The 27,020-nt window shown below is 42.8% G+C and overlaps 1 protein-coding gene across 1 annotated transcript in view; it reads left to right on the top strand.

Moving 5' to 3' along the window:
* Window positions 1–27,020, top strand: part of MARCHF6 (membrane associated ring-CH-type finger 6) — a gene marked incomplete at its 5' end in the record, with an annotated part of 388,473 nt that overhangs the window by 250,399 nt on the left and 111,054 nt on the right. The window contains one exon of the mRNA XM_089654544.1: window positions 7,119–7,208. Coding sequence (XP_089510670.1) covers window positions 7,119–7,208 — 90 coding nt within the window. The remainder of the gene's footprint in view (window positions 1–7,118; window positions 7,209–27,020) is intronic.

The raw sequence follows: 27,020 nt of genomic DNA, 5'->3' as shown, positions 1-27,020 counted from the left end.
AGGGAGGGTTAGGGAGGACTTGAAAGGTGCTCAGTGGGGATAGAAGCAAACCAACCCCACCACCTTTCCGACCACTGGGCCTGGGTGAGTGGGTCCAGGTGAGGCCTCCATAGGAAAGTGCTGCGGGGGAAGCAGAATATGCTGCTTGGAGCCAGGTTTCTGTAATTGCTAGTAGGTTAAGGGAGTGGGAGACAAAAAGGTCATGGATAGAGTTGAGCTTATTACAGACAGAGCGGGCATTCCAGAGTGCACATGAAAAAGGGAGGGTGGTTTTTGGGAGCACGGGGACTGATATTAAATTGAGGGGTTTGCGGCTATTCCCAGAAGAAAGAGGATGCCTGGTGTGGGGGTGAAATAGTGGAGGACCAGGGTTTGGGGAGATATCCCTAGAGGTTAGGAGAAGAAGAAGGGTGAGGAAAGTAACATAGGAGCGGGATGTACACAAGCGCACATGCCTTCCAGTCCTGGTGTTTGGGTCAGCAGGAGAGTGAAGTATCAGCAAGAGGTGATGAGAGCAGTAGTAGGGAGATGGTAGCTGTGAGGCTGAGATGTACATGTTTTGGGGTGGAGCAGAGGGATAAAGAATTGAGATTTTGGGAACGCAGGAAAGTAATATGAAAAGGAGGAGTAGAGGGGACATATTAAAAGGTACACGTAGTGGGACTCAGACTTGTAAGAGATGTTTCCCAGGGTGTTTGCTTGCAGTCTGTCCAGCATGCAGTAGAGTTTCTTGTTGCTGTATCTTCCTGCTGCTTGAGTTCTCCTGCTTTAGTTCAACTGCTGTATTTAACTGCTTCTTCGCACTCCATCAACGCAGCATTCACGCAAAAGCAGCACCCCATCAGTGACTGTGCCCCCCCCCCCAATCAGTGATCTCCCCCCATTAGCTGGTCTAAATTTATAGGTAGATGGTCAAATGAGCACTCTTCTCCGTCCCAATTAGAAACTGATAAGGATCACATGAATAGTGGGGGATGTTTCTCAAGCACAGGCCAGAAACAGACTACAGTCATAAAATGGGTGCAGCTAGAGATGAGAACTGGTCAACATATACAAAAATATAAATACACTATTTGTTCTGAATTTAACAGGAGTCGATGCGTTTTTCTAGTTAAGAGTGGAGATAGGTGCATTTACCCAGAGAAAGCTGCAGGAGTCAATGCGCTTTTCTAGTTAAGAGTAGAGATAGGTGCATTTACCTGTGAAAAGCAGAGAAGGCATAATTAGATTGCTGTGTTTAACCGCTTCTTCACACTCCATCAATGTAGCACTCATGCAAAAGCAGCACCCCATCAGTGACTGTGCCCCCCCCCCCATCAGTGAGACCTGAGAGTTAAATCAGAGGTGTCAAATGGGTGCAAAACAGAGTTCAAGACTCTACCCCCTCACCACTTTCTTCTCTCAAAATGAACCAAAAATTGCCCAAAAGCAGTCAGATATGCAGAATGCCCTGAAACATCTCTTATTCCAGGCAGTAGTTTTGCCAGTACCTTCACAAGACTGGTTCAAAGGCTTTTATTCAAACGTCTTCACTTTTTCAAAGCCCAATAAGGGTATTCATCCTATGCTAGACTTAAAATCCTTAAACAAATACCTTCCAATTGCTAAATTTTGCATGGAGTTCACAAGGTTAGCAATTACCTCCCTGAGACAAGGGGAATACCAGGCATCTGTAGATATCTAAGTTGCCTATCTGAATATTCCCATTTATCTACCTCACTGGCGGTTTTTGCACTTTGCAGTGTAAAAACACTAATTTCCCATTTGTTGCCCTGCCTTTTGGCCTATATTCTGCTCCCAGAGTATTCACAAAGATGAAGGCACCTCTTCTTGCCTTCTCAGGGAATCCAGGTCATAGGTTATCTGGATGACTTTTTCCTGAGGAACAGTCTGCCAACTTCCACAGGACAATTCAGATGCTCCAGGCTTTTGGTTGTATGATCAAATTTCCAAACATCTGCACTGTCTCCAGCCTTCTGGCTTAATTGTGTCTGGACCTTGACACATTCCAGAGAAGAAAATGCTCTCTTGGAGCTCTAGGAGTCCTACAGCTTTGAGGGAAACAAGCCAGATCATCACTTAGACAGAGACTATCTAGCAATCTCTGCGGTCCACATCCCGGTAGTGGAAAGCTGGAAAGTGAATTACCCCAGCCACCACTGCCTGGATCAAGGGAAATAGGCCCTTCACTCTGACATAATAAATCTGATGGAGGGTCTCTGGATGTGGATATCCTGGCCCTCTAGGTTTAACAACAGCTAACACTGTGATCAGGACCAAGGATCCTCTAGTAGCAGCATCAGATACCTTGATAATCCCCTGGTCTCTTCACACTAATGTCTTCGGATTGTGTCAAATGTATACAATTCCAAAAGTATAAAAATAGTAGGGACCTTCAATGTGCCAAATATGTATGCATAGACATATTTAAAAAATCTTACAATACTGTACTTTATTTACCCACTTGACCTCCAGAGGATTTACCCCCCTTAGTGACCAGGCCTCTTTTTGCTACTCGGCGCTGCACTAATTCAACTGATAATTGCGCGGTCATGCAATGCTGCACCCAAACAAAATTTACGTCCTTTTTTTCACACAAATAGAGCTTTCTTTCGGTGGTATTTGATCACCTGTGCGCTTTTTATTTTTCACGCTATAAACAAAAGCCAAAACTTTTGAAGAAAAATGATATTTTTTACTTTCAGCTATAAAAAATATATAGTAAAATCAAAGTTAGTTATACATTTAGGCCAAAATGTATTCTGCTACATGTTTTTGGTAAAAAAAATTACAATAAGTGTATATTGATTGCTTTGTGTGAAAGTTATACCGTCTACAAACTATGGTATAGATACTGCAATTTACACCATTTTTTTGCTATTCAGCGCTGCGCGGTCATGCAAAACGGTACATAAATGAAATTTACATCCTTTTTTTTCCCACAAATTGAGCTTTCTTTGGGCGGTATTTAATCGCCTGTGCGGTTTTTATATTTTGTGCTATAAAAAAAAAAGGCTGACAATTTTGAGGAAAAAAAAACAATATTTTGGACTTTTTGCTATGAAGCATGTCCAATAGGAAAAAAATTTAAAAATCAAATTTAGTCATAAATTTCTGCCAAAATGCATTCTGCGACATCTTTGCTAAAAAAAAAAAAAAACCCAATACATGTAAATTAATTGGTTTGCGTGAAAGTTATAGCGTTTACAAATGGCAGGAAAGATACTGGGATTTTTAGTTTTTTTTTATACTAATAATGGCAGCGATCAGTGACTTATGGCGGCGATCAGCGACTTATGGCGGGACTGCGGCGGACATTCTGACATTAGGGGGTACTGACTTGGGGTCACTGACATTCCCGTGACACCAATACAGTGATCAGTGCAAAAAAAAAAAAAAAAGACACTGTACTAATGGCATTGGGGAGGAAGGGGTTAAGTTTATTATTCAGGGAAAGGGTTCAGGGACTGTGTGAGGGGAGTGTTTTACTAGGGGGCAGGGGTGTGTACTGCAGGGAACACCGCTGACTGGGAGAAAGAAACTCTTCTGTCCCGATCAGCGTGTCCTGGAGCTGTCAGGGAACTGACAGAAAGCACAGCTACTGCAGCTGTGCTCTCTCTCAGCGATTGCCGCCGATCGCCGGGACATAGACGGTAACGACCGGCTGTGACCCGGCGACTGACATCCGCGGCTGTGATTGGCAGGACAGGTAGGGCGGCGGCGCGCCTCGCGTGCACCCCCTACCTGTTTTAAAAACACACGTTTTAAAACGTGGTTTTGCCCAGCCGTGCTGCCCTGCCGCCGTATTTCTACAGTGGCTGGGTGGCATGTGGTTAACAAACACAGATAGGACAAGGGTGAAAATCACATCAAAAAATCATTAAAGTCAAATTCAAAGATTGAGCCCCAACACTGTAGTGTTATGTCAACGCATTTCACAGGAACGGTTTCCTCAGGACATGGACACATAATATAGATCTTCAAATAGTTATGAGAGATCTAAAAATTTAAATAGATACAATAAGATTTTTAAAGCACATAAATTATATACAGAACGTTTGCAAACTAAATAATATGTTTACTAGAAACACTCTCCTGTCTATGACACTCGAGAAAAAAAAAAAAACACATAACATATATTTGCCTTTACAAAGGAAAGCCCAAAACATATGCCACATCTTGGGAGGGACGCCTTTCCCCCAACCCCCATCTGCATCCAAGGTGACAGGTAGGAAAACTGGTGTGTGTCCCATGTGTGAGATGCTATCAGAAATGACTCTGCTGGACATGGATCATCAGTAAATCCTCACCACCATGATTTGCATTAAGCTGGAACGCACCAAGAGAGAGAAGATGGAAGGACCCAAAGAGCCACTGGGATGATGTTGAAGTGCCATACAAACAATGGCTTTCACTTCAACATCTGCACTGCAGAGTCAGGACCATCAATTATTAAAGAGGACCCCAGCTCATCACTTCAGGGATGTGGGGGCACAGGCCCGGGGGAGAAATCAAAACAGTCTCTCACGAACCACACATGGGGTCTCAACAGCAAACCAAAAACTAAACACATAAAATACACAAAAATAAAAAGAAATAAAAATAGACAATAGTTCTCTCTGCTCTGCAGAAACCATTCAGGGATATGACTCATCCTGAAAAGTGGCCTTTTTAGAAGCCATCAAGTCTGTCAGGTGTGTCTCTGTGTTGGTGGCTATCTCTTGTAAGGAGCTACGCCCAAGACCTTCCTAAGGTGGTATCAACCTTCCACCTCAAATAAGACATAATCCTTTCATCCTTGTTCCCTGTCGTAAAGCATCCAAAAAAGGGAATTCCTCTTCATTGTGTGGTCAGCTTTTTCAAACCCATGTTTTTTTAAATGAATGGGCTGCCCTGCCTGGAGAACCTGGATTGCACAAGTTTGAATCTACTCTTACTGGCTGGATCAAATGGTAAAAACCTAAACAATAGGCATGGTCAGCACAGTGGCTAAGTGGTTAGCATTTCTGCCTAGCAGCACTAGGGTTATTGGTTCAAATTAGTGGTTCACCAAAATGAAAATTCTGGTGCCGAAAACGAAAATTCAAAATGCACTTGGCCGAAAACCGAAATGCGGTATTTAAAAATGAATAAATATTTTTTTGGAAAAAAATACACTTTGATTAAAAAATATATATATATACCCCAATTGTTTTGCAAAATATGTAAGAGGAAGTTATGGTGAGTAAATAGATACCCAACATGTCACACTTTAAAATTGTGCACATTTGTGGAATAGCATGAAACTGCGGTACTTAAAAATCGCCATGGGTGATGCTTTAAAAATTTCTACAGGTTAGCAGTGTAAAGTTACAGAGGAGGTCTAGTACAAGAATTATTGCTCTTGCTCGTTCGTGGTGATACCTCACATGTGTGATTTGAACACTATTTACATATGTGAGCATGGCCTATGTTTGCCTTCACCACTATGTGCGAGCACGGGGGGACAGGGACACTTTAAACTTTTTTTTAAAAATGTATTTAATTTTTTTTGTTTTTTTGCACTGTTCCTTTTAAAAAATTGTAATCACTTTTATTCTTGTCATAAGAAATGCATGCATCCCTTGTGACAGATCTCTAGTGGCAGATCTCTCCTCTGCAATGTAAAGCATTAGATAAAAAAACAAAAGCATTGATCTAGAGCTTTCAAAAAAAACATGACTGGAAGTGATATTGCTCCGGTCCTCCAAGGGCATAGAGATGTGTGGCGGCCATCTTTCCTTCACTTATCTCTATGCCCAGTGCCGGGATCGATGGTTTCTCAGGTAAGACTGAACTACCGAGCGGTGGGCTGCTGCGAGGGGCAGGCGTCTTTGAGGGGCAGGGTTTTTTCGGCACCTGTATCGGTGCTTTTTGTTTTCATTTCGGCCGACAGACGAAAGGGGTGTTTTCAAAACGTTTCGGCCACCGGACTTACGGTGCATCCCTAGTTCAAATCCCAACCACTGCACTGCTATGTTCTCCCTGTGCCTGCATGGGTTTCCTCCGGGTTCTCTGGTTTCCTCCCACACTCCAAAGACATGCTGGTATGTTAATTGGCTCCTATTTAAATGTATCCCTAGTATGTATGAATGTGAGTTAGAGACCTTAGATTGTTAGCTCCTTGAGGGTAGGGACTAATGTGAATGTACGATATAATAATAAACTTTATTTTATATATGCCTTTTAAAGGTAGCTTCTCAATGCGCTTTACAATGGAAACACAAGAAATAAAAGAAAAAAGGGAAAATTTCATGAAAGCTTGTCTAAGGAAAAACGTTTTGAATGAGTTTAGAGAAGATGACTCTCTGATGTTCTTTGCAAGTGAATTCCATAGTTTGGGAACATAGCAGGAGAAGGCTCTGTCTCCCATCAAGTGAGTAGGGGACGCACACGCAGAAGACCAGAATTTGAGGAGCGGAGGTTATGAGGGGGGGGAGTAAGTTGATAAATGTTCAGAGGGAGAATGGGGTGCCAAGCCATGAAGAGCAAGGTGCGTAAGAGGTTCTTAATGTCTATGCGAAACCTGACAGGTAGCCAGTGCAAGGACTCCAGGATAGGGGTAATATGGTCACTTGTACCAGACCTAGTCAGGATTCTGGCTGCAGAATTTTGTACATATTGAACGCAATTATTTAAAGCACCATGTAAAATGATAGCGATATATAGGTACCTTGAATAAATAAAAAAGAAAACAAATGCAGTTACAATGGCTATGAATTGGTAAGCTGCAATATATTAAATTTTTGCTTTTGATTTTATCACCAATTTAAACAAACCATAGCTATTTGTGTCCTTTCACATAAACAGTTTGATCAGAGTTGCCCCCTTTTTTTTTTTTAAATAATTATTTATTAGACAGGTCTGATCAGAAAGTAAATGTTAGTTTATGGGCAGACTGGTAGTATCAATAAAAACTGGTATACGGCAAAATCAACACCCTAATGTATGTTTTTTCTCCTGGCTAGCCAAATGTTTGGGGCTTTATAGCATATTTTATGTTCTGTATATTTTTCACTTTCATTTGGTTACATTTTATAACAAATGTTTACACATCTTTAAGTTATTGGTCATGCTGATATGCAAATGTTTTATCACAGGACTGGGCTCTTGGAGTTTTACATGCCAAGATTATTGCCGCTATAACTCTGATGGGTCCTCAGTGGTGGTTGAAAACTGTTATTGAACAGGTAAGGAACTACTATGTGCTAATAATGCTCTAACTGGGCTATTGTATATCATATCTTAAGTTTCTTTCATTACTGACAAGGTTTTGGGTTCAGCTATGTGTAGTACAAAATGTACTACATAGGTAATGCATTGGTTATGCCAGATTTATTAGGAAACACAACTCCATTAAAAAAATTAAAGGTTTGGTTCAGGTTCAAAGTCCTCAAAAATAAAAAAAAAAGAGTTTTGATTCAACTTGCACGTTGGTTTCACAAGCAATCGATTTGAATCTGACTCAGGAACAAAACAGTGAGGCTTAATGATTTTAAGATAGCTTGCATAAAGTAATTACAGAATAACGGGGTTCTACTTAAAAAGGGGGGGGGGGGTGATGCACACACAATACAACTTGCATCTGGCATTCATCAAAAAAGGAGAACAAAATTATGAATTCCATGTGGCACATAATTATGAAGTTTAAGGAAAATGATAAATTGTTTTCAAATTTTTTCACAAATATCTGAAAAGTGTGGCATCTCGGTTATTCCAGTAAGGAAGAAATAAGGCTGACTTGGCCAGCCTTCCATAACCATCATGGAATGCTTTCTCAAGACCACTCAGCTAGCAGCTTCCACCCTGGAGCTACGAAAGATGGTGCTGGCTCCATCCATATGTGCAGACACTGGGGACAGGTGCTTACCTCTCCTGATGATCACAACATGCCTCCCTTCTCCCTAAAGAGCGATCTTTCTCCCTGCCTCCAATGATCGCTGTTAATGACTGCTGACTGCTGCACAGAAGACGGTGACCAGACTTTTACTCAGGTAGCCTGCCTCTCCGGAGCACCGTGCTCTGCCCTCCAGCTCCAAACAATCTGGATCTGCACTGCGGAGCTTGGCACCTATCCTGCAACTGTTTGTCACAGTGAGTACAAACACAGTCACAGTACCTGACAGGAACGGTCCAGCAACACATTGCAATTACCACACTGTATGGTCACTTCTTCAAAACCTGCATATCAGGTTTTGACTTCCTATATACATTTACAGTATTTAATGTGTTTGTGTGTGTGTATATATATATATATATCTATATATATATATATATATATATATATATATATATATATATATATAAAAACACTACGCAATTTCAGAGGGATGGTGTGATCCTTGCTATATCCATAAAGTGGGCTACTTCTTATAAACCGAATAAACATATATACCTAAATACAGAGCAAAGATTACTCCAGCAGCACTCTACACACTTTAAAAGCGATATTGATAGTCTTCCACCACCAAGTGATAGTATCCTTCAACTGGATAAAAGTCCATAAAATTACTTTTCAACATCCATGTCATTAGCCAAAATCACCACCCTGCATTAGGTGAACCACACTCCCCTTCAGACAGCTCACTCACAGTAAGTTATTGCCTCTTATTTCACTGATCGGCTTATAACACTTATTTTCCAATTCACAGTGATTATTTCATTTTCAGGTTGTTTGTTCATTGAAAAAAAATTAAGTCATACTTATCAACCATAAAGCACTTTTCAGAAGTCAGGCTTTAACCATTTGACCCATCTGTCGAAGTCTGTGTCACTTCAGAGCTGACAAACTCTCAAAATACTAATCATCCCATAGTAGCTACTGCTGGTTCTCCACCCAGCTGATCATCCCACTTTACCATCTTCCTAACAGTTATTAGTGTGCATGCTGTAGTGTACCTGTGAGCCCGGGCTAGGTTTTTCTTTGCATTTGACAATGTTGTCATTTGTGTTTTAACAGGTGTATGGTGGAAGGTATTTTTGTTAATTTTTGGAAAGACGTTACAACAATTTTTGTAATTCATAAAGTAAAATAATTTTAATACGTGTACCACTGTTGTTCTTTTTGGAACATCCTTTTGGTGGTAAGCTCCCTATGAGTTCCTATAAAACTTTTTTGTGCTTAAGTGAATTAGGTTCCCTGAACACCACCTGATTGTCAGCTGCCATTGGTGAGTCAGTCTGTGATCTACTAATGTTAATGTTATAGGCCGCTACTTTTATATTTTGTTGGTGGTAAGACAGACATACCCAAATACACTAAGGCAGCTGGTAATAAGTGGCGGAGGTCCCAAGCTGTGTTGCAAAGTAGGGGTTTCTGCAAAATGAGAAAAGGATGCCAGGGGCTGGGTTAGGCAGGCCACAACAGACCTGGTCAAAACTCGGTCTAGGGGTGTATCCACAACCTTACGAAGCAATTCTCCCCTCAACCCATCTGGTCCCCATAGGAACTGAGGGGGAGGAGGGGCATCTTGTGCAGCCCAAGCTGCTGGATGGTCGTCCTGCCCAGATACACCCTGGCTGCTGGAACAGCATATGTACCCTATACAGTTGCAAGAAAAAGTGTGTGAACCCCTTGGGATTACGTGGAGTTTTGCATGAATTGCATGAAATGTGCTCTGAACGTCATCTAAGTCACAACAATAGAAGAACACAGTTTGCTGAACATAATACTACACAAACATTAGATGTTGCCATGGTTTAATTGCACATAACATGTAAACATTCACAGTGCAGGGAGGAAAAAGTATGTGAACCTTTGGACTTAATAACTGGTTGACCCTCCTTTGGCAGCAGTAACCTCAACCAAACATTTCCCGTAGTTGCAGATCAGACCTGCACAACGATCTCGAGTAATTTTGGACCACTCCTCTTCACAAAACTGTTTCAGTGTAGCAATATTCTTGGGATGTCTGGTGTGAATCGCTCTCTTAAAGTCATGCCACAGCATTTTAATCGGGTTGAGGTCAGGACTCTGACTGGGCCACTCCAGAAGGTGTATTCTGTGCTGTTGCAGCCATTGTTTTGTTGAATTACTTGCATGCTTTGGGTCATTGTCCTGTTGCATCACCCATCCTCTGTGGAGCTTCAGTTGGCGGACAGATGGTCGTACGTTTTCCTGCAAAATGTCTTGATAAACTCTGGAATTCATTTAACCATCAATGACAACAATCCGTCCAGGCCCTGAGGCAGCAAAGCAGCCCCAAACCATGATGCTCCCTCCGCCATGTTTTACAGTGGGGATGACGTTTTGATGTTGGTGTGCTGTGCCTTTTTTTTCTCCACACATAGTGTTGTGTGTTCTTCCCAAACAACTCAATCTTGGTTTCATCTGTCCACAGTATATTTTGCCAGTAGTGCTGTGGAACATCCAGGTGCTCTTTTGCAAACTTCAAACGTGCTGCAATATTCTTTTTGGACAGCAATGGCTTCCTCCGTGGTGTCCTCCCATGTACTCCATTCTTGTTTAATGTTTTCCTTATTGTAGATGTGTCAACAAAAATGTTAGTATGTGCCAGAGATTTCTGTAGGTCTTTAGCTGACACTCTGGGATTCTTCTTTACCTCATGCAGCATTCTGCGCTGTGCTCTTGCAGTCATTTTTACAGGACGACCACGCCTAGGGAGAGTAGCAACAGTGCTAAACTTTCTCCATGTGTAGATAGTCTGTCTTACCGTGGACACATGAACATCAAGGCTTTTGGAGATACTTTTGTAACCCTTTCCAGCTTCATGCAAGTCAACAATTCTTGATCGTAGGTCTTCTGAGAGCTCTTTTCTGCGAGGCATGGTTCACATCAGACAGTGCTTCTTGAAACCAGTAAACCCAAAACAGGTGTGTGTTTTTTAAGGGCAGGACAACTGTCAGCAACACATCCAATATCATCACACTGATTGGAGTCAAGGTTGGCTCACTCCTGGCTCCAATTAGCTCTGGGAGAAGTCATTAAGCTAGGGCCTCACATACTTTTACCTCCCTCCACTGTGAATGTTTACATGTAATGTGCAATTAAACCATGGCAACATCTAATGTTTGTGTAGTATTATGTTCAGCAGACTGTGTTCTTCTATTGTTGTGACTTAGATGACGTTCAGAACACATTTTATGCCCAATTCATGCAAAATTCCAGTAATCCCAAGGGGTTCACATACTTTTTCTTGCAACTGTACAGTGCAACAAAACACATAAGGTGACATAGAGCAACAGAACACTTCAGTAGTCAAGATCATCTTCAATGCAGGAGAACAGAGCAACGTTAATATCATAACAGCTGCAGAACGGTGTCAACTGCATAACTGATAGATGGGTGGAGTCCAAAAAACACCGGTGTCCACTGCAGAAGGGGGGGACCGCAGGACGAGAGGCATGTTATAGGTCCCAGCATCCCTACTGCAAGCACAACAGTGTGTACAATTTTGCCCGATAATAAAAGGAAACAACGGCACTCTGAGCTAAATACCTGGATGATTGCCCAAGAAATCTAATAAACAACTTGACCCTTGTTCATTAGGCCACGGTAGGCCAAGATGTTTAGCCGAGGCAATCCATGGTCACGGAAGCACCCAGAAGGGCATCCGCCCTGCCCCCTTCATTTACCACCTCGCCACCAGCCTTTTCCCTCTGATATGGGGGGGAGTACAGGCACCATGTGCCCCCCTGGGAGCACACACTGGCCACCTGGAACAGTGTGGAGTAACAGAGGGTTCCATAACAAAGGAACTCCCAGGCCCTACCGGCCCATCAGCACAACAGAAGTTTTAGTGGAGGCCTAAGAGGCTCCCATGAGAGTCAGGTCGGGTGACCTCCCCACAAGGCCACCCTGAACCAATTAAAGCTGACAACAATCATGGAGAGAAAGCGGGGGTTAAAGAGAAGCAAATCCGTATATGTAAAAAGCAGAGATACGTACACAGCTATTGTCAAACAGCAAACAGTCCAAACTCTTAACAACTTTAAAAGATCATTGTATTTAATGGAGGGGGGGCTCAGCTCACCCATGTCTCCTCCTATTGTTTAGCAGAAACAAGGGGGGTGACAGAGGCATGGAATCAGTAATGAGGGTATCGGCATTGGGGAACATAGATGCGATGGGGCCCCCCAACCACTGCTTTTAGTCCACGTTGGTCTGTCAGCTGACCCACGTGTCTACTTCCAGTTGCTGTCCCTGCCTGGACGTTGATGAGATGCCCTACTTCTCTGGGGACGTGGGAAGGTTCGGAATCAGGCAGGATGCACAGCCAGTCGTCCTCCGGGTATTGCAGGATCTCCAGTCTATTCAGTATAATGGAACATCAGCAGGCGTGGGCAGCATCCTTTCGTACGAGAAGATGCGGAGGATATGTATGTGGCCTCAATGTCTCTTGTTTAATAAGGCCTACAAAAGCTCTCTTCTCTCCAGTGTATTTCTCAAAAAGTCAGAGTATTTGTGGATAAGCCTCATCAAAATCTCTCCGTTGTTGCACCCAGGATTTGCGCAGAATCGCTTCCTTTGTGTGTAGAAATGAATGTGACAGAGCATGTCTTTTGTAGGTTAAGATCTGAGGGCCAAGGACTCACTGTGCAGTCTACCCTATTTCGAGGCCCTCCGGCAAGATGTCTCCTAAGTCTGCTAAGGATTACCAACACTGCAGCTGCAGCCAGGCGATTTTAGAGAGGGCTGTTGCCAGCTGCAATTCAGTATTTTGTATCGGCTGGGAGTGATCCGTAGTGTCCAAAGAGTCAACTCTTTCTGTCAGGGTTGTAGTTGTCTATTGCAAGGTGGGTATGTCAGCACGAAAAGAAGTCTCCACTCTTTCTGCTAGGCATCAGATTCCCTTTTGGTAGGGGTGGTATTTCAGCAGTTCCAGCAGTTCTGCTGTGAGGGAGGAAGGGACAGTCAGTTTTCCAGAGCCTCCTTGCAGGGCAGACAGCTGACCCTGGTCAGAGCTTAGCTGTGAGTCCTCTCCATCATAGGAGAGGGCAGGGAATGCAGAGTTTGCAGAGCATGAGCCCTGGGAGGACGAGCTTGCGCCATATTGGAGCTGACAAAGAAAGAATTGTTTGTAGTGTGGTGCTGCTAATAAGTGCATGAATTTCATAAGCCAATGAAAGAAAGTATAAAATATATAAAAAAAACAATAAAGTGAGGCAAAAATAGATGTATCAGCAAACTCCCAGCCAACCATCAAACCCGTGTGTCAATCAATTCTCTTTTAACTCAAACATATATATTAAAATATAGTGCAAGAGCACCAATTTACAACTATATAGAAAACAGTAAATAAACACAATTAAAGAATAAAGCAATGAACACCTAGCTGACCATCAAACCCATAGAGGGAAATCGTGCAAATTGAAATAGAATAAATTAAATAATATAACATAAGTGGTACTGGTATGTTCGAAAGAAATGCCCCCCTATTGGTAAAGTCCCCAATCTACATGCATATATAATACAATAAACACTTGGCTAATAAACACTTGGCTGACAATCAAACATATTCAGGATGAAAAAATAAACATAGTGCAAACTTAAGTAAATGGTGCAAAAATGAAAAATATTAGTCCATATAGTAAATGACTAGCAATTTACAGTCCCCAAGTGAAATGACTCTTCAAAACAATCTTTCCACCACCGGGCGTGGCTGCTTACCTCCTTTTTTTGACTTATATGTTATACAGGTCAAAAAACAGCACTGTATATGATATCCACGGTCACTCTAACTGTTCTAACTAAAAAGCAGAGAACTTTCCATAGTGCAAAATTGTTCTTATGAAATAAAGTAGAAAATTAACATCACACTCACAAGGATTGCGGGCTCACAAAGTGGAATAAAACATGTAAACACAGGTAAAATGGCGGCTTCCAGCGGCTCACCGGAAATGACATCACCACACTTCTGTTCAACGCACAGCGTCACGGGTCACGTGACGTCATCAAGGATAGGAAATGGGTGAAACAACTTGGATTTATATATACAGCAGTCTCTAAGGTGATGTGTTAATTCCACGGTGGCCATTTTGTTGAAGTCTGGTTTTACACTATGGGTAGCCGCAAAGAGACAAGCCAATTACTCCACAGTGCAAAAAGGGTCTTTGAAAAACAATAATATAAAGCATGTCAAATGATAAAGCACCTGTAATGCCAATGATAAGCGTAATATGCAGCTAGCTAAAACCAAAAATAACTTTATATGACCATTATAGCGGTTACAAAAGCGGTTACAGTGTACTAAAACCAATGTGATATAAAAATATACAAATAAAAAATAAAAGGGGAACCAAGGTAAACCCAAAAAGAGGAGAAATTGGGGAGAAGGAGGGGAAGGAGTAAAAGGGGAACAAAGAGGAAATACCCAAGTCTAATAAACCCTCCTTAAAGGAGCAGAGAACTGCAAAAAAGGTAATTGTAGACTCAAGATAGCAAGAGATGAAATGAGCTAATATTCACTAATAAAACAATGTCAAACTCAATATCAGGACCTAAGGGAGCTAATGTACGCATATTGAAAATCCACTTTGATTCAGCCTGATTAAGGGCACAAACCTTATTTTTACCTGTTCCAATGGGGGTGGCATCCAGCAAGGGTGAACAGATCAGTGGGCTGCACCTTAAGAAATCAGGAATCGAACCAAATAAGCTTAAAATAATTTTAAGTTTAAGAAAAATTACACACTTCCAACACCAGTAAACCATAAGCAATGCAAGTGATAAATGCGACAGTGCAACCCCCAAAACAAACCTAACTACAGTATATACAGTTCAGCCTTGTGTAGGTCTACAATCTTGTCCCTGACATCCTTGGACAGCTCTTTGGTCTTTGCCATGGCGCAGAGTTTGGAATCTGATTGTTTGATTGCTCCTGTGAACAGGTGTCTTTTATACAGGTAACAAAATGAGATTAGCAGCACTTCCTTTAAGAGACTGCTTCTAATCTCAGCTTGTTACCTGTATGAAAGACACCTGGTAGCCAGACATCCTGCTGAATGATAGGGGATCAAATACTTATTTCCCTCATGAACATGCAAATCAGTGAATACATTTGTTAGACATGCATTTATTTTGAATTTTTTGTTGCTATTCTGTCTCTCAGTGTTACAATACACTTACCATTCGATTTTTAGACTGATCATTTCTTTGTGAGTGGGCAAACATTCAAAATCAGCAGGGGATCAAATACTTATTTCCTTCACTGTACAAAATGGAGGGAACACACATGAACAGGACAGGGGAGCAGGGAGCCAGGTACTGGGAGCAGGATACAGGGAGCAGGTCGCAGGATCAGGGGCACGGCTTGCAGGAAAATTACTGAAGCACTGATCTTCAGCCTAGGGCGAGCTTATATACCTCCCAGCAGCCCATGTCAGGTGCAGCCTAATTACCTGTACAGTCCAGCTGCTGGGAGACACCCTCTGGTGGTCACTGGAACTATGCCCTTCGATTCCAGGAACAGTGCCACCAGCAGGAGACCCAAGTAATGACACAGGTTCTGACATTCTCCCCCCATTCCTTGAGGAGCGGCCTGTGGACGCTCCATCCTGCCTTTAACCTGAAAGTCCATGTGGGTGCGGGACAAGTCCAAAATGGTTCCCCTTAGTATCTGAGAACTCTCTTTAGGCCAAAGTGTTCTAACTCGCTGGAAGGTGAGCCACCCAAGTGTAGTAGCTGGTCATATGCCCACCGCCATGGTCTGGAATGTTACTGGTTACCCCGCCGCCGGGGTCTGAAAGACGGGTTCCCCACAGGTTGGATCCCTGAAGAGGTGCAACATCCAGAATTCACGTGCTTCCAATGCCATGTGCTATGTCCCAATGCTGGGACCCCAAAAGGCAGTTGAAGGCCTAACCCAGAATCCCTGGTCCATGTAATTACCCTGACACCAGGGTGTCTCTTTGTAACTGGGCCTTCCACATCTGGTTTGGCAGAAACTGCTCCACCCTCTAACAGCCACACAGGTCTACCCAAGGCATTGGTTACCAGCAAAGCTCCCCTAATGCACCTGGGATCGCAGAGATACCACCTAGGTCAGGGCAAGGCTTAGCTGGAACTCTGCCCTTTCCCAGAAGACCTCTGCTACTGGGGCTCAACTGAGGAATAAGGTTCTTACTTCCAGAGTGGGTATCTGGACTGTCAGGCCTTGGTGCAACAAGTGGCTGCAAGGGGGACTCAGGAGGGGCAACAACTGACATCTTAGACCAAACGGGTAGCCCATGCCAAGCATGTAACAAATTTGGAGGAGCAGCAAATTTAGACCCAACAGTAGATGAGACCCTGGTACTGAAGACTACCTGGGCAGTGGGCACCAAACCATCAGAGGCAGGCTGGGCAGCGAGCACAGGAGCATCAGAGGCAGGCTGGGCGGCAGGCGGAGGAGCAACAGAGGCAGGCTGGGTAGCAGGCGGAGGTGCATCAGAGGCAGGCAGGGTAGCAGGCGGAGGAGCATCAGAGGCAGGCTGGGCAGCAGGCGGAGGAGCATCAAAGGCAGGCTGAGCAGCAGGCGGAGGACCACGAGAGGCAGACTAGGCAGCAGACGGAGGACCATCAGTGGCAGGCTGAGAAGCAGGCAGAGGAACTGGACCCTCGGGCTGGGTCTCAGGAACTGTATGCTCGGGTTGGGAGTCAGGAACTGTATCCTCGGGTTGGGCATCAGGAACTGGACCCTTGGGCTGAACAGCAGACAGAGGACCATCAAGCTGGGTCATTGAAACACAGGCTGGATGCTGGGTGGCTTGGAGGAAAGGACGAAGGTCCCACTTGGTTGAATAAGGAAGTCTATCCAAAGAATGGATGGTATTCCTAAGACAGGCTTGAGCAGATGTAATTGCTGTAGGGTGAGGCCTGGTTGCTGAGAATCCCGTATATGAAAAGGCAGAAGGCAGGCAGGACTGAGAGTAAGTCAGGAATGGACTGGCCCGCGGTTTATGTAGTGACAGGCAGGCAGGAAAAAAAAAATAAATAAATACTGATCTCTTCCCTAAAGTAGTACAATGTTACTATGGTAACATTGTACTACTTTGGTCATAGTGAAATATGAAAAAAAAATCTTAAAAAAAAGAAATGTAATAAAAAATTAAAAATAATAAAAAATGAAAAAAGTATATATTTTTTTGCATACTGTCAGCAGTCAGTGTCCCTGATCACCGCCATGCCAGTTATATGATGACGCTGTACTGTACTGGCGACAGTTTTAAAAAAAAAATAGTGAAAATAATTTTTTTAATTTTCTCATTTTCCGAAAAATTATGACAAAAAAAATACAACTTCAAAAAGCTCGTCATGCCTCTTATGAAGTATGTTGGACTGTCTACCTTGCAAAAAGGGGTCATTTGGAGGATATCTGTACTGTTCTGACATTCTTGGACCTCAAGAAATTAGATTGGCTGTCAGTACTTCAGGATTGATCAATATTCAGATATATTCCAAAGTTTGTGAACTCTATAACTTTCCTACAAACTAAAAAATACATCCTAATTTGCGTTATTTTCACAAGACGTAGCAGAATACATCTTGGCCTAAATTTATGAAGAACAGTTACTTATTTGCAAACTTTTATAACAGAAACAAAGAAAACGTGTTTTTTTTTCAAAATTTTCGGTCTTTTTTGTTAATTTAGCAAAAAATAAAAACCCCAGTGGTGATTAAATACCACCAAAAGAAAGCTCTAGTTGTGTGAAGAAAATGATAACATTTTAGTTTGGGTACAATGTTGTATGACCGCGCAATTGTCATTCAAAGTGTGAGAGCGCTGAAACCTGAAAAATGGCCTGGGCAGGAAGGGAGTAAAAGTGCCCGATATGGAAGAGGTTAAAGATGTCACAAGAGGGAAGGTTCTGCTTCCACAGAGGAAGATTCAAAACCTCCCTCCTTAGGAGCTTCTGTCTCTTCAAAACACAAAGTAACTAATTGCTGTACCAAGGATTCAGCTTCAAAATGTAAATTCAGCCATTCCTTTCAGTGTAAGATTCAGGCCACAAAGCCCTCTTCCTAAGGTAGGGTTGCCTCACTCCGAGTAGGGGGAAGTCTATTAAAGTTTACCTACAGTGCTGTGAATTAGTATTTGCCCCTTCCTGATTTTTTTTTTGCATATTTGTAACACTTTAATGATTCATCAATCAAATTTTAATTTTTACAGATATCTGTACTGTTCTGACATTCTTGGACCTCAAGAAATTAGATTGGCTGTCAGTACTTCAGGATTGATCAATATTCAGATATATCCCATAGTTTGTGAACTCTATAACTTTCCTGCAAACTAAAAAATACATCCTAATATGGGTTATTTTCACCAAAGACATGTAGCAGAATACATCTTGGCCTAAATTTATGAAGAACAATTATTTATTTGCAAACTGTTATAACTTTTATAAACGTGTTTATTTTTTCAAAATTTTCTGTCTTTTTTTGTTAATTTAGCAAAAAATAAAAACCCCAGCGGTGATTAAATACCACCAAAAGAAAGCTCTAGTTGTGTGAAGAAAATTATAACATTTTAGTTTGGGTACAATGTTGTATGACCTCGCAATTGTCATTCAAAGTGTGAAAGCGCTGAAACCTGAAAAATGACCTGGGCAGGAAGGAGGTAAAAGTGCCCTGTATTAAAGAGGTTAACTGCCTCCCGACCGCCATATAAGGAAATGATGGGAGGGCGGGCACTCTCTCGTTCTGGGAGGATGTCATAGGACATCCTCCCACTCTGCGTATGCGTGCCCCTGCAATCGGTGGTGCACTGTGTCCCTGGGACACAGCAGATCACTGATCAGAGTAAAGAGCCGATGACGGCGGCTCTGTCATGTGATCCGCTGTGTCCAATCACAGCTGATCACATGTAAACAAGGAAATGCCAGTTATGGGCAGTCCTCTCATCAGTCTGACAGCGCGAGAAGAGAGCCGATAATTGACATTCCTCAGAGAGGGCATCTACACTGATGATCAGTGCCCTGATGATCAGTGTAGTCCCATCAGTGCCACCTGTCAGTGCCCATCAATGCCACCTGTAAGTGCCCATCAATGCCATATATCAATGCCTAACCGTGCACATCAATGCCACATATCAGTACCATATATGAGTGCTGCCTTTCAGTGCCCATCAGTGATGCCTGTCAATGTGCATAAAGTGCAGCGCTAAAAAATGTATATATAGCATCCAAGAATATAATAAAACATCAAATAAATATACTGCATACGCATTAGTACAAAACAAGTGAAATCATATACGTCAGTGAGAAATAAACCTACTCGCAACGCTTAGGATGGAAGCGTCGGTTCCGGCGTGGACATCAGCCGCCATCTTGCTACACCCATGGAAGTACACCAATTAATTACTACATTATGAAAGTGTTCCTTTTCTCCTCTTTTTGGATCATTTGAGAGGCTGTCCGGTGCATTTTTTCCATGAGGGGGATACCACCACTGTTATTGACGGTTGACGCTTCCTGGATTAGCACGTATGCCCCCATGGGATCTTTTGGTGTTGAGCACCTTTGAAGTGTGTTGGCCCTCAGGGGTCGCAGCGTGGAGGCATTTTAGCCGGTGGTGGATTTTTTGGGGGAATTTAATATTGGACTTTACACGCAGTCTTTTATCATAGACTTTACACCATCCTTTGTGTTCACATTTGTGTGGCATTATTTATGCCATTATTTATGACGTGTTTGTTTTTGTGCTTATTTTTCACCCATCATTTATATATATTTATTTCTGACATTAATGTCATCCATGCTTAGTCATTCACTGGTATATATCACTTTTGGGTTTTTCGTTTACTTATGTGCTGATCATTGTTATACAAGTTAATCATTATATTAATCTTTTTACCACTTCTACTCACATCATTTACTCCTTTTTAGTACTGTTTTTTATTTGTTCAGTTCACTTATAATATCACTATGGCACATGTCTTGAGTTGAGGACTTGTTTATTTGTGTTGTTCTCACATATGTCTTGGAAATTCGCTTTGAACGAATTTTTCCTTACCGTGAGTACTCGCAGTTGGATGCGCAGAAATCCCCCATAAAGCTGTGCGAACTTTGCTTACTGTGACTGCAGCTTAGCTCCACGATTCCTGCGCCTACAACTGGTTTAGCTCTGTTGAGATGTGGGGAAATGAAGCTCCCGTTACCCAGGAATGATCAGGCGACACTCTCAGGTTGCTGTTGGAATTCACATAGCTACTGCCTCCAATCCCAGCCTCCGGTTTTATTACAAGCACATACACGCCCACACACGCCCCCACACACGAGGGTCAGGTCAATTCCCTCCCACAGAACAATGCATAGGGATGTCCATACATGAGAATGAACATCCTGTTTGGAGTGTAGCATTTCCTCTTATCTATACTGGAAGCCAGTTGAACCAGTCCTCCCCTCCCCCATGAGCTCTCGGTGGAGAGCAAACTTCCCATCCTATCAGCTCCTACTAGTATGTCCATTCCCTGTACAAGCATCCCTTAGATTAAACAGTGTCAGTCTGTATCTGAATGGGCCCGATACGATCTTTATTAAAATATGTATAAGAAAATGCAGCGCTCTGAGAAAACAATGAGAAATATGAAATCATGAAAATCATGATGCAATTGGCACTAACTCAATGTATGTGAAAAGGCCTACTTGAAATCGGATGTGATATAATGTAAACGCATGTGGATTGTTTATATCTCCTTTTCATCTTCCCTATAATTATGCATCATCTTAGGTCTGCATCCATAAACATATCCAGGATAGATAAGAGTACTGGACTAGATCTCCGGTTTCCCTATATCTACTGGGATATGGCAACATAATTTTTTGCCATTTGCCACATGCGTTTACATTATATCACATCCGATTTCAAGTAGGCCTTTTCACATACATTGAGTTAGTGCCAATTGCATCATGATTTTTCCCTTCTTTTATGACCTTTTATGATATACGTTCATGTTATATGCGTTTATTATTTTATATTTAATATTCACCGTTTTAATTACTACACATGGGTCTTGGTTTAGTTCTAATTAATTTCCATGTGATATGGTTTTTAAAGATTCCATTAAAATGCAATTTTACTCAGTTTCTTTCCGCCCTATACGTAGGATCATTTCCTATATATGCGGCTTGATATTTATGTGATCAGTATATAATAGCGTTACCATTATCATGGTTCGGTTCTGCTTTGTTTAATTTTAAAGTGACATGTATTTAGACTCCATCAGAATGCTGTTTTACCATGTCGCCTTTGCCCTGTATATACAGTCAGGTCCATAAATATTGGGACATCGACACAATTCTAACATTTTTGGCTCTATACACCACCACAATGGATTTGAAATGAAACGAACAAAATGTGCTTTAACTGCAGACTGTCAGCTTTAATTTGAGGATATTTACATCCAAATCAGGTGAACGGTGTAGGAATTACAACAGTTTGCATATGTGCCTCCCACTTGTTAAGGGACCGAAAGTAATGGGACAGAATAATAATCATAAATCAAACTTTCACTTTTTAATACTTGGTTGCAAATCCTTTGCAGTCAATTACAGCCTGAAGTCTAGAACGCATAGACATCACCAGACGCTGGGTTTCATCCCTGGTGATGCTCTGCCAGGCCTCTACTGCAACTGTCTTCAGTTCCTGCTTGTTCTTGGGGCATTTTCCCTTCAGTTTTGTCTTCAGCAAGTGAAATGCATGCTCAATCGGATTCAGGTCAGGTGATTGACTTGGCCATTGCATAACATTTCACTTCTTTCCCTTAAAAACCCTTTGGTTGCTTTTGCAGTATGCTTTGGGTCATTATCCATCTGCACTGTGAAGCGGTGTCCAATGAGTTCTGAAGCATTTGGCTGAATATGAGCAGATAATATTGCCCGAAACACTTCAGAATTCATCCTGCTGCTTTTGTCAGCAGTCACATCATCAATAAATACAAGAGAACCAGTTCCATTGGCAGCCATACATGCCCACGCCATGACACTACCACCACCATGCTTCACTGATGAGGTGGTATGCTTAGGATCATGAGCAGTTCCTTTCCTTCTCCATACTCTTCTCTTCCCATCACTCTGGTACAAGTTGATCTTGGTCTCATCTGTCCATAGGATGTTGTTCCAGAACTGTGAAGGCTTTTTTAGATGTCGTTTGGCAAACTCTAATCTGGCCTTCCTGTTTTTGAGGCTCACCAATGGTTTACATCTTGTGGTGAACCCTCTGTATTCACTCAGGTGAAGTCTTCTCTTGATTGTTGACTTTGACACACATACACCTACCTTCTGGAGAGTGTTCTTGATCTGGCCAACTGTTGTGAATGGTGTTTTCTTCACCAGGGAAAGAATTCTTCGGTCATCCACCACAGTTGTTTTCCGTGGTCTTCCGGGTCTTTTGGTGTTGCTGAGCTCACCGATGCGTTCCTTCTTTTTAAGAATGTTCCAAACAGTTGTTTTGGCCACGCCTAATGTTTTTGATATCTCTCTGATGGGTTTGTTTTGTTTTTTCAGCCTAATGATGGCTTGCTTCACTGATAGTGACAGCTCTTTGGATCTCATCTTGAGAGTTGACAGCAACAGATTCCAAATGCAAATAGCACACTTGAAATGAACTCTGGACCTTTTATCTGCTCATTGTAATTGAGATAATGAGGGAATAACACACACCTGGCCATGGAACAGCTGAGAAGCCAATTGTCCCATTATTTTTGGTCCCTTAATAAGTGGGAGGCACATATGCAAACTGTTGTAAGTCCTACACCGTTCACCTAATTTGGATGTAAATACCATCAAATTAAAGCTGACAGTCGACAGTTAAAGCACATCTTGTTCATTTCATTTCAAATCCATTGTGGTGGTGTATAGAGCCAAAAATGTTAGAATTGTGTAGAGGTCCCAATATTTACGGACCTGACTGTAGGAACACTCCCTATGTATATGGCTTGATACCTTATTTGATTGGTATATCAGTTTTAACCATTGAATTTTGCTCTATGCACCGGGGCTTATTGTTTTTATGGCCCCTTATTCATGATATTTGTATACTTACCTGAACGGTTGTTAACTTTTGATTTGGCTATTTTATTACTGGTGCATATTTTAAAAATCCCTCTGTCTTGTGCATGATTCTGCACTGGACATTCCTTGAAGGTGTTTTCATCATAGCACTATCTATTCTAAGTCGCCTTTAGCGTCTATGAAGTTGGGCATCTATGATCTCAGCTCTTGACAGGGCTGGATAGATTGCATTACCGGCATACGGTAAAATGGTGCCCGCGCATGCGCCTTTGCGCAATACGGACGCCCGGGCTCCAGCCATACAGAGCCGCACCTCTGTTGCCTGTAGGAATCCTTTTTGCCCATGGTAAAATGGCACCCGCGCATGCGCACTTGGTAAATGCGGACGCCCGGACTCCGGCAAGATGGCGCCGCACCAGTGCGCATGCGCCACATACGACATATATGTACGAGGAGATGGTCACGGCAGTCCTATGTTCCACCTCTGAAGAAGTGCGTGCGCACGAAACGCGTCAGCTGGAACCCAGGACGCCGTTGACACTACGCCGCCGGTGCCACGAGGAGGCCCGGCGGCCACCTTGAATTCTATAAGGGTCAGTGTGTTCATTCATATTTGGCTACTTCATGTTCACTATGCACCTGTGTTTTGGAATAAAAGTCTTTACCTACTACACTATGAGTGCTTCCCTATGTCTCCTGTGAGGAGCTTCTTCAATCCTTACAGCCCCAAGTGATCCTGGTGTCAGTTCCTGTGAGGGATGAGGTTTATTCAGTTACTTCAGTGACCTGCTGGACCACATTTCCACCACAAGAGAGCGTAGGATCTCTATCTTTTCCAGCCATTCCTTTGACCAGACCTGAGAGGAGAGGGGAGCCTTCAGGAGATATATATATATATATATATGCGTATTACTTATACGCTCTCTGGTTAGTGTGAATTTCTACCATTTGCACGGGGAATCACGGAGCACCTTTATATTGGACTGTGTTTCATTCATATTTCTCATTGTTTTCTCAGAGCGCTGCATTTTCTTATACATGAATTTTGGGACTTTTTATGCGTTTTCCTTTATGTTCAGCTGCTGTTACTGTTGTTGAGCGCTTACTATATATTTTATTATCCTCTGATCTTTATTAAAACACATCCATCCAGATACAGTTCAGGTCGGTAGTGGTTTGTAAGATATACATGAGTCTACATGTGGAGTTCTCACTGCCTGGCCATCGAATGCCGTGGTGGTATACACGCCGGTCTATAAGCACAGATCTGCCATCTCATCCATTACCGAGCTGAGTACTATAATACATACATTGTAAATGTGCATGGCCTAATTGCAGCCTTCAGAGCTTTAATTAAGCCACACAAGAGACATATGAATAACACTAATATATGACACATTTAAAGTTCAACCTGTAAATACAAAATTTCCATGACACATATGATAGTTTGTTTGTGCTGTTTACGTTGTGGTTCACATGTGTTACGTTTTTTTGTGAGCTATCCATTTTTCCCACCTTTCGTTGTTCATTTAGATTTAATTAGATTATTTAGCATAACACCAATCCCCACTTGTTGCATCACCACAGAAAGAAAGCTATTCGTGTGAAAAAAAGGACGTAAATTTAATTTGGGTGCAGTGTTGCATGACCGTCCAATTGTCAAATTCAACTGATAATTGCGCGGTCATGCATTGCTGCACCCAAACAAAATTTACGTCCTTTTTTTCACACAAATAGAGCTTTCTTTTGGTGGTATTTGATCACCTGTGCACTTTTTATTTTTCACGCTATAAACAAAAAAAGACTGAAAATTTTGAAGAAAAACAATATTTTTTACTTTCAGCTATAAAAAATATATAGTAAACTCAAAGTTATTTATAAATTTAGACCAAAATGTATTCTGCTACATGTTTTTGGTTAAAAAAATCCCAGTAAGTTTTTATATTGATTGCTTTGTGTGAAAGTTATAGCGTCTAAAAACTATGGTATAGATAATGGAATTTGCACAGCTTTTACTTTCTGACTGCTCATCACATTTCTTGAGGTGCTAAAATACCAGGATAGTGCAAACACCCCAAATGACCCCTTTTCGGAAAGTAGACACCCTAAGCTATCTGCTGAGAGGCATATTGAGTCCATGTAAGATTTATCTTTTTCCCACAAGTTTCTGGAAAATGACAAAAACATTTTTTTTTACACAAAGTTGTCATTTAAATTATTTATTTCTCGCACAAGCCATGGGTATATGTGAAATTACACCCCAAAATACATTCTGCTACTTCTACCGAGTATGGGGATACCACATGTGTAACAAGTGTGCACACAGTGAAGGACGCAGCCTCCATTTTGTTAAGAATCTCCATTTTCTCCCCTCATACTTTCCCCCCTCCCTCTCTGAGAGTCACAGTGACATATGGCAGCCTGTGTGTGTTAAAAGTGTCACAGTCCACAGCCCAGCAGGGGGGCTATGAGCTATAGGACCCCCAAGGGAGCTGGGGCCTCACTGTCCAAAGAACCTGTAAAATGTAGCACCTCGTAAAAGCTACAGCAAGCCTTCCCAGGAGTTCAAAGACATTCCAAGGAAGGTGGGACCAGCTAACACTTTTAAAAATCCCTTTTTCCCCTATGTCTCATATCTTGGCATATGAGAGACTTACATAAAAACCAGGCATATCGTCACATTGGCTAAGAGGAGACGAACAATTTGATAGGTTACTCTTCGTGGTTGGAATCCATAGAAGAAACAGAAAAGTAGATCTCATAAACCAGTCAATGTAGAATTTCATATTTAATATCTAATCATTCCTCAGACATGTCTGCATAATAATCTACCGGGTGGAGTGTCACTTGTGCATAGGAAAAGTTATGAGCCAAAATATGAACTACACAAGATTTTGGCTCTAGTTTAGGTCCACGTCCAGACCTCCACGCCCTAATACAAATTGGGCTGTGTCAGGGATCCCCGCGGCGCTGGTCCCGGCGCAGGCGCAGTGTGCTGCCTGGTGCAGGGACTCGGGCACTAGGTCCAGGCCGACCGCGGCGTCCAAACTCGCGCATGCACACTAGGAGCCGCGGGCACGCGCCTGGCACCAATAACAGCGCAGGGTGCGATATTTAAACGGCCCTGAGCTGTCATTCAGTGCCTTCTGGTCTTACCTGCTTCCTGAATCTGCGAACCTGTACCCTGTAAGTTGCTGACCCGGATTGTATTCTCCTACTCTGACCCTTGGCTTGCCTGACCTCTCTCCCGGATAGCTCATATTGGATCTGATACTCTGTTACTGACCTGGCGTGTGACCCGACTATTCTCTGCCCTCCGCTTTGTACTGCACCGTCCCCACGGCTACCGACCCGGCTTGTCTGACCTTGCACTTGCTCAGCCATCCATTCATCCCATCAGGGTCACCCGACCTCCTCATATCAGGCTCTCCCCTGTTGGAGCCCCTGGCGAACACCCCTACCACTGACGGGTGTACTCAGTAGTCGTGACCTGGTCTCGGGGTACTCCAAGTCCATCCCCACCATAAGGGGCCCTGGTGAACAAGTACTCTGGGGCTTAGATTCCATGCTCTGGGGACACCTGACCAGTGGAGTGCTAGTGGTGCCGCTAGGCGGTCCGTTACAGTACCAGAAGGCCATGACTGAGCCTAGAGGGGGGCCCTCACGCTGGAAGACATTTGCAGGCACTTGTCGGCCCTAACACAGGCCGTGGCAGACCTGCAGGACAAATGCCTGCATCTGGAAAACCGTTTCCAGACCCTCTCCGTAGCTGACACTACCCCACAGGCTCCTGTTTCTGCGCCTCTGGCTGGAGAGGCTTCTGGGCCTGCCACGGGAGCTTCTGCCCCTCCACCTATGGCGGAACCCCGAGTACCCTTGCCGGAACGTTTTCGTGGAGACCGCACCCGCTTTAGGGCTTTCCGAAATTCTTGCCTCCTGTTCTTTGACCTACAACCCCGCACCTTCTTGACTGAGTCAGTTAAAGTGGGATTTATAATCTCACTATTACAGGACGAACCCCAGGACTGGGCCCATCGGTTAAGAGAAAACCA

This window comes from Staurois parvus, unplaced genomic scaffold (assembly GCF_062004578.1).
Source record: "Staurois parvus isolate SC_StPar_1 unplaced genomic scaffold, SC_StPar_1.0 ptg000775l, whole genome shotgun sequence".
Taxonomy (NCBI): domain Eukaryota; kingdom Metazoa; phylum Chordata; class Amphibia; order Anura; family Ranidae; genus Staurois; species Staurois parvus.
Note: the sequence above shows the minus strand (reverse complement) of the source record. Positions and strands in the feature narration are given on the sequence as shown.